General features: G+C 41.3%; 1 protein-coding gene across 1 annotated transcript in view; it reads left to right on the top strand.

Annotated features, from left to right (window-relative positions):
• GRIN2A (glutamate ionotropic receptor NMDA type subunit 2A) overlaps nucleotides 1–9,290 on the top strand; it is a 538,812-nt gene that overhangs the window by 434,150 nt on the left and 95,372 nt on the right. Inside the window, exon 8 of the mRNA XM_007939726.1 lies at nucleotides 4,475–4,600. Within this exon, the coding sequence (XP_007937917.1) occupies nucleotides 4,475–4,600 (126 nt within the window). The remainder of the gene's footprint in view (nucleotides 1–4,474; nucleotides 4,601–9,290) is intronic.

The following is a 9,290-nucleotide window of genomic DNA, read 5'->3' as shown; positions in this document are numbered from 1 at the left end:
TGCAAATCATTGCCCTCAACTACTAACCTAAAAGTTGGCAGATCAAACCCATCGAGCAGCTCCATGGAAGAAAGGCTTTGGTTTATAGCAAAGAAAACTCTATGGGACATCTCTACTCTGTAACACATAAGGTTGCCATGAGTCACAATTGACATGAAGGCAGCGGACTTGGTGTTTGTATTGTTGTTGTTGTTTACTCATGTTTTTCCCCATTCCATGCCAGACATTCTAATAGGGAGCCTCAACCGTGGAGGTTAAGAAGGAGACAGAGGAACGCAGTTCATAGGTAAACAGTGGAAAGGAATGTTTCCTTTTGCAAGTTGTCCACACATCTCCTGTGTGAGCTACAGAGAACTGTTTTCCAGTTCAGTCAGAGAGAGAAAAAATACCACTCAGCTTGTCTCATTGAAATGGGTTACTGGTATTGAATCTGGGCCCAACCCAGTTTCACCAGATTTTTACCTCACCTGCATCAGTAGAACATTTCCATAAGAAGTGAACTCTTTTTGCTAAATTTAGCCAAACCTCCATTCCCTCTGCTCTCTCTGCTGTATCTTTATTTTTTTTTCAATAGGCAGTTGAATTTATTACAAACTAGCCCATTACAAATCCAATTATAAATATGATTAATTTTAATGTTCTGCCTTAAATAAAAATGCTGAGAGAAGGGTGGTAATTTTAGTATTCCATGCTGTTATTCTGCTGTGTCTTTAAAAGTAAAATAAAATGAATTGTAGCCAAAGGAAAGTATTTTTTTACACAATAGACTTCGTAGTTTTCCTAGTCACTAAATTACATCCCAGTTCGATTGACTGTGCACCCCCTTATTTACAGTCATTATCTTCAGGTTTTGAAAGTCATAATGAACTGTACTAAGCTACATTTTTCCATTCACTGGCTCAGTCATCTGGAAGAACCAAAACATTCAAAATCTGATTGCATTGCTCTTCATTATTTCCGATTCTCTCCTCCACAAACTCCATTAACTCACATCAGAAACACTTGCAGGTAAAGTCTCTGAGGTTTTGTGTAAAAAAAAAAAAAAAAAAAAGTAACCACTAATTCTTTAAGGACAGAAATGACATCCCTTGCTATATTTCCATTCAGTTAATTCTAAAGACTCTAAGCACATTGAATTTTTTTTTTTGATCCAAAGAAACACTGCCTTGGAGTCTCTCAGATTGAAGTACCTTCAGGGACAGATGTTGTCTCTGTTTTAAACTATCAGAGTATCTAGTCCAGAGCTCTTTAAATATATTTCTGGGTTATTCCTTAGAAACTGTAGGCTGTGAGTTGCTATTGTTTTAATATTTTTCTCCCTGTTGTGTATGTGTGTGTTTGTCTGAGAATAATCATCATTCAGGGCATTTGTGGAACTGAACTTACTGAAACCCGAATACTGCAACAGAAAGCTTCTATCTTTCTGCCATGATTACAACTCAAGGGACAGATGTCACTTCCAAGTGAAATCAGTTGCTTATCTGCCAGTGATTTCCTGACAGTGAAGTAGGAACTAGGGTGTGTCAAATGAAGCCCCCTAAAGCGTTACCAATTCTAATGTGTGAGGAGAAGAATGCAGTCAGAATTCCCCCAATGTGTTTTTATAATGTTATCATCACAGCCTACAGTGGAAGGAAGCGATCAGATTAATAGAGGTGCCCTTGTGACACCAGAATGCCTCCTTCAGGACTGTGGACAGCGCACTGTCCACCCCAATTCTGGCTTCCACCTTTGAACCAAACAGCTAATTTCATTTAATGTGTAGTGTGCACACAGTGTGCTAAGAAGCCCTGATAGCACAATGATTAAGCTCTTGGCTGCTAACTAAAGGACTGGAGGTTGAAACCCACCAGTCACTGCGTGGGAGAAAAAAAACTGGCAATCTGCTCTCGTAGCGCTTACAAGGCTAGGAGACTGAGTGGTAGCTTTACTCTGTCCGATAGGGTTACTGTGAGTCAGAAGTGACTCGAATGGAAACCACTACAACACACAGTGTGCTTGGCACCCTGCAAAATACACGTACATGCTTGTATACCCATCACAGTGATCCTCCCCCGGAAAGATGCACCATGCCAGTGGTACCACCACCTTGAAGAATTACTTTAATGTCTTGATTCCTGAATATTAGGTCATTTTCAGTCTCCCAATCATTCATTCATTTTTCCTTTTTTAGATACACTTAATTACCCAGTTGTTGTGATTTGAGTGACATCATATATTACTCAACTAAATTTAACTAAGATAAATTTCAGTTACTCAACTAAATTTAACTAAGATAAATTTCAGTTACAGTCTCATTGATTTCTTGGCACTCATCCTGTGTTATTTAAATCAAGTAAATCATGTTAATATACTTTACGCTGTCAAAACTATGCACTGCAAAGCATTCCTTCCATTTGTCAAATTATCCAATATACAGGTAGTTCCTAACTTGCAAAATATTCAAGTTGTGATGAACCATGCTTATGACTGTCTGTTTTTCTGTTTTGTTTTGATTTTTTATACATCTTGCCATTAATACGGTGTACTGCATACAGTGTCGTAGTGTGTAACTTGCTGATGGTACCATTCTCAGGTGTTCACTTACAGATGTTCAAATATCTGATTTATAAAGACGCTAATAGTGAAAGGTAATGATAAGGAAAACTAAAAAGGAGAAAAATGAAGTATTTGACATAAGTTGGCTCTGAAAGTTGGCTGTGATATATGTCAAGTTGTTGAAATGCAACCCCATTGTAAATCAAGCACTACTTGTAATTATAGCTTCAGAGATAGTAGTAGTTGCTTGTTACACATTAAGCTCAATACTTTGAAACTTGTGATGACCCCTCTCTGGGTCAGGTAGTCACAGATTTTAATAAGAAGATGGCCTGCTGTTGGCCTACTTCTTTATGATTACTTCTAGTTCTATCAGAAAAACAACTTAAAAATAATAAGTTTTCTGCTATTCAGGAAGTATCATCGGGTTTCCTACACTTTACCCTCAGAAAGCGTTTGCTTACCATCAAAGGATTATAAATGCACTGGTGTTTAAGGGTGCTTTCTTCCCAAAGATATGATTTATGTGGACACACGTTCTTTTTATTTAGAATTTAATTGTTGTTGATTTTCTAGCAAATTTATGTTATACATTGATAAAATGACTCCATTCAGCCAATTTTTATATCCTCAATCAGGGTGACTAGAAATGCCAATTTATTTCATATAATATCTCTTATCTTTCTAGACTTTTCTAAGATTTAGAACTTCTTCTGAGATATCCACCTGAGGCCTAAAGTGCATGAGAATGAGCTGCTGTAAATTACTTGTCAGGGAAATGACCATCTCCTGCTCCAATGCGTCATTGCTTCCCCTCTTTAAGTGATGTTTGTCATTGAATTATCATGTGAATGTAATATCCTTTAATGACTTTTTTTTTTTAATTGTCCTTAAGCCCATTGCCAACCTCAACAAGATTTATGGAATAGTAGCTCCCTAATTTGCTGAGGGATCTTTGAATGGTACCAATGGTTGACGCACTCAGATGTTAACTGAAAGGTGGGAAGCCCAAGTCTGAGCCCACCTAGAGGTGGCCCAGAACCAAGGCCTGCCTGGCAGTTGACTTCCATAGAAAGCAGCCATTGAAAGCCCCATGACACACAGTTGTACTCTGACACACTTGGGTTTATCCTGACGGAGTCGATGTGACAGAAAGTGGTGCATTTGTTAGGAGCAGAAGATGAAGTAGAAATGGTGGAGGTGGGCGTGGCAGACTATAACTTTCCAAAATTCCTGTTAATGCCAAGATTTTATGATTCTTTTCTTACAGGATATAATTGTCCTTTGATTTCTGGAATTCCATGCACATCACTGTCTCCCCTCCTCCCACAAAACCAAAAAACCAAACTCACAGTCATCGAGTCAGTTCTGACTCATAGCAACCCCCAGTGGGGTTCCGAGCCTGTAAATCTTTACGGAGGCAGACTGCCTCATCTTTCTTCCATGGAGCAGCTGGTGAGTTTGCGCCATCAACCTTTTGGTTAGCAGACAAATGCCTTCACCACTGAACCACAAGAGCTCCTTCCTCTTCCCCCGTGTGCCTAAAATACAAACCCTGCCTGTTTGCAATGCCTTATGGGTAAGGATTTGAGTCAAATCTTGTCTCTCTCTGACTTTGGTCCCCTGGGTGCCTCTGTTGTGTAGAACCCCAGGGCCTCTTTGTCTGCATTCTGACTTCCTCCCATATTCCAATTGTCCACGTAGTGGAAGTGAAGCACCCCTCACTTGCCTTGTGAAATCTTCCATAGTCCTCTGTCATGATATGGTACCCTGTGCAACCTGAGCCAATGATGAGCTTCTGTTGAATGACCTGATTCGCATTAGAGAGAGCTTCGCAGTGAGCCTGCCGACAGACGTCTGAGCTTCCTGTGGGCCCTGGGTGTGACGGGAAACTGACTGACCACGTCTCCCCTTCCTCTGGCCTCTTTTCCCACAGAGCCATTCAGCGCCTCCGTCTGGGTGATGATGTTTGTGATGCTGCTCATTGTCTCTGCCATTGCTGTCTTTGTCTTTGAATACTTCAGTCCTGTCGGATACAACAGAAACTTAGCCAAAGGGAAAGGTGAGGATGCCTGCATGCACATGGTTCAAGGTGATGCTAGTTCATTGACCTTCAATGAAGATGTCACTTTCAGAATGTGTTATCCTGTATCAACTTGGTATATCATTACGTGACCGATGGGTCACTGATACCACTTACAGTTCCTGGTAAGTGTGGGTTATCCACATCAACTGAAGAAAGGATGAAACAAAATGAAGCACTTTAACTTTGTTTTTTTTTTGTAAATACCATAGAGTCACTAGTTGGGTGGAAACCACTGGTATTCATTTGTTGGGAAAGCTGACCGTTTTAGGGGGACAATTAATTGTAAAAGTGTGTGTCACAAGAAGCATTAAAATGGTAATGAGTCTCAACTTGAGGTTATTTAGAGAAACAGGTAGATGGATTCCAGCTTCAGAGCATCCCTCAAACTATTGAACCACATTTGCATTCACTTGACAATAAATATAATTAGAAATTGGTATTTTTCCCCAAAGAGTTTCTTCTTCTTCTTGGCAGTGCCTGATCTTAGTGCGTCACACTTGATAAAGTGGCCATCGGTAGAAAGAAAATTGAACTTGGAGGCATCCATGGGCTATAACTCATTAAGAGGCTGCCACGCAAGCCAGCGCTTGTGGCAGATGCCTAAATACATCACATCATTTCGAGTGGATTTATCTCAATACCCTGGATGTTCAAAGTGGATGGTATCAGAAGGGTGCCAGGACCCAGTCTCTTTCCTGACAGATGACCCTCAGGGGTAGAGGATAGGACATCTTTGTGGTGCAGTCATTCAACAGCAGGGTACTTTCATTTGCCAAATAGTCTTCTCACTTGGGAGGTTCAGCATTGGAAACAGCCAGCAGGTTGTGGGAATCTATTAGGAGCTTAGATTTATTGAAATACTGCCACTTCTTAACCACTGAAGGGTGATGATTCCTCTATAAACCATCTCCAATGAGCCAAACACAGTAAAAATGCCATAAAGAATTATGTCATGTTGAAATGGGAGATTGTCAACCTTCACTGAAAGGGTAACGCAACTAACCATTAAAGAGCCTCATGACAGAGGAACCTAAGGCCGCGTCCTAGGCTGCCATACTGCAGCGGAGTGGAGCTTCACGTGGGCAGAGTCAGTGTGTGCTGCTTGCAAATCTACCCGTTTATTCAATTCACACTTACTGAGTTCTCTGTGCCAGGCCTCGTACTCATGCCAGGGGTGATGTGGTGGTTTGGGCGGAGATTTCTGACCAGGGAGCTGACACATTAGCTGTAGAGAAAACTAGCGTGAGACACATACATTAGTCATCCCAGCTTGCTTCTCTGAATGTAATAAATTTCCAAGAAAGAAAAAAATGGTGAATGGATGGCGACCTGGTGGGGACACTATTTTAAATAGATGGTCAAACAAGGAAGGATTTTCTGAAGAGATGACATTGGAGCTCAGGCCTGAAGGGTGGGGAGGATTCAGTCACATGAAAAACTGAGAGAAAAGAGGTCCATAAGAGGGACAGTAAGGACAGAGTCTCTGAGGTGGAATCCAACTTGGCATGTTCAGGAAATGAAGGATTATAGTGAATGGGGTGGACAGTGGGGTAAGGTGAAGCCAGAGGTATAGGCAGTGGGCCAAGGTAAGCATTTCAGATTTTCTTCAGATGAATGAATGGATAAACAAAATGTGAGACAGCCATGCAGTGGACTCTTCCTCAGCCATAACGAGAAGCAGAATTCTGATGCCTGCTACAACATGAATGAACCCTGGAAACATCATGCTGAGTGAAATAAGTCACTCTACAAAGAACAGATATTGTAGGAGCCTACTTATATGAAATACCCAGAGTAAGCAAACGCATGTTGTTGTTGTTGTTGTTTGCTGTCGAGTCGGACCCGACTCATAGCGACCCCTCCTTGGGTTTCCGAGGCAGTATCACTACGGAAGTAGGATTGCCCAACCTTCCTTCCGAGGAGTGGCTGGTGGGTTTGAACCGCCAGCCTTCTGGTGAGCAGTCAAGTGCCTTAGGCACTATGCTACCAGAGCGCCTTCATAGAGACCAAAATTTATTAGTAGTCACTGGGATGGGAGAGAGGGAGGAGGCCACAGTGCTCAGGGAACACTAACTTCCGTTAAAGGTGTTGGAAAAATTAGGGAAGGGATGAGGGTAAGGATTGAACCACACAATGGACATAAGTAATGCCACTGAATTGTCCATGGAAAGAATGATGGGATGACAAATGTTTTGTTCCACATATATTTAAAATAGAAAAAAAATTGCTATGGAAGGGAAGAGGGGTAATGAAACATGTAGCATGTGGAGAGGTCACTGGGTCTTCTTTATGAAGATAAAGTGAGTAGGTCACAACAGTGGAAGCAGGGAGGCCAGTTAGTAAGGTGTCCTTGTTTTTCATGAGAAAGGATTATCATGGTTTACACTTGGTAGGAGCAATGGAAATGGAGATGGGTGGGTGGATAGATGGATCGATCAATCGATCCTTCTATCCCTCCCTTCCTCTTTGTGAAATTACACACAATGCAACATACACCACTTCAGCAATTGCTACACGCCCAATTCAGTGATACTAGTTATGTTCTCCAAGCATGCCACCTGTCTCAACAACCTTTTCTAAACTATTTCATCATCATTAGCAAACTTACTGCTTCTCATCGATCCTTTCGACTCTTGTCGATTTGATCACATGTCGACGATTCTTTAAAAGTGTATAATGCTTCACAAGGACTTTCTTTCCTAATTAGAGTAAGCTATTATTTGCCTCAAAGATGACTTTAGGGGATAGTTTTCATTCAAAGTTTTAAAGATTTCCTCAGAGTAATAGATTTGGAAACTCATCCAGCCTCAGTGGCTGCAGAATGTCTGGGTTGCATAAGAATTTAAAATTCTGTTTTGCATTTCCCCCCTTTTGATCAAGATTCTCCTTTAGAATCCTTGATCTTCATGTTAAGTATTGGTAACAGGTCACCATCCAGTTCTTCTTGTGCCATGCCTAAGGAAGCAGTTGTTCATGCAGGCAGTTGGACACATATTCCATTTGGAATGAATGGATAAATTTGAGATATATCTTGGAGGATAAAAATGATCTGTAGGCCACCATGTGCAATACAGGCAGTTCCCAGGATACAAATGTTCAACTCACAGACAACTCCTACTTGCTTTGTAAAATTTGCCCTCAACTTGAAAAGAGGTAACCAACCTGTACTTGAAACAAATTTTTTTAACAGTCACCTTCACTTGCTGCCCATGCAGCTTTTAAATCATTGAAAAGGCTCTAAGCACTAACATAAGGCTAAATAAAAACCGTATGCACTCAGTCCAACTTCACTACAAATTCTTAAAGACACAGTTAGGAACGGATCTCTTCTGTAACCCAGGGAATGCCTGTAGTTGCTCCTGTGGCTGAAGCATGCTTTAGAAAACTCATTAACGGGGGACTCTAGCATGCAGACTCCCCCCATTCTGTCTCATCAAGGCTTTCTGTTCCCTGCACATGTACATGTGGCAATTCAGAAAATGATAGCTCCTCACTTCCTGGTGCAAAATGGCTTTCAGTTACATTTCACTGCACTTTATAGGGGGAATTATATGGCCTGGTAATAGGATTCATGAATCAGAAATTCCCAAAGGTCTTGACTAGATCCCTCTGCAATGGCCTATTTCTGATTCCCCAATAGCTGTCACTTCTGATCAACATAAATCCCTGATAAAATTAAGTAGCTGCTGGAGTTAAGTGCATTGACTCTAAATGCTTTTCTCCTAAGACAGTCCAGCCTCTTGGGAATAGGCCCAGAATATCAGAAAGCTGAACAGGAAAGGAATAGGAGAGATGGAGATGGAGCGAGAGGATAACAGGATGAATGGCGTTCTCTTTGATACGTTGCATATGAAGAACATACGTATTGTTGGAGCCTGATTTTGGCTTCAGCTCTGCAGAAAGCTTGCTTTCACTAGGCTCCCTGCCCAGAACTTCGTAACTTTCATCAATCTGAATTCACCTCTGCCACTTTATTTATTGCCCACTCGGCCTGCCTCTGAAGTCTGAGTAGATCATTTTTTCATATGTTCATTTACTTGAATGACATAAAAATTAACCTTCTATTAAAGAATGACCCTTTCTTCCGTGAAGTGAGGGCATATTTTATTATTTTATTTTTTTGTGAAAAACAGACAAAAGACTTGAAAGCTGTGAAGTGGGCTTTTACAGCTTGCATATTCCCCTTTCTAATAAAACTCTGCAGATTGCTTGGCCTCCTCAGTTAAGTCTGTTGCAAGGAGCAGTGCAGGATATTAACAAGGGCACGTGCCACAACAAGGGTACACTGAGGGAGAAGTGCTGTGGGATCCGTGTTCATTCTCCATTTCTCCGTGACCCTGAAACCAAACGTCTCCCATCTGTGAACTAGCGAAAGAATTAAGCTCTATTGTTCCATTCCTTAATGTCTCCATTTGCAGAGGGCTTTCGTTGGGTTTAATTCCTATATTGTGCACACGTTACATCTGAGTTTGAACAGAAGCAATTGCTAGGGACGATTGCATTAGAATATCAAACATCCTTCCTGCTGAATCGCAGGGTTCTGGTAATGAGGGTAGCGCAGCCCACGCACTGCCTCCCGCCCCACCCACACTTCTGTACGGCTCTTTTTACCTTTATTAAGGAGATTGGTTCCCCCAAATGGAAATCAAATCCAAATTTAAAACAG

Source organism: Orycteropus afer, unplaced genomic scaffold, assembly GCF_000298275.1.
Source record: "Orycteropus afer afer isolate SDZICR_OR568_19922 unplaced genomic scaffold, OryAfe1.0 scaffold00061, whole genome shotgun sequence".
NCBI lineage: Eukaryota > Metazoa > Chordata > Mammalia > Tubulidentata > Orycteropodidae > Orycteropus > Orycteropus afer.
Note: the sequence above shows the minus strand (reverse complement) of the source record. Positions and strands in the feature narration are given on the sequence as shown.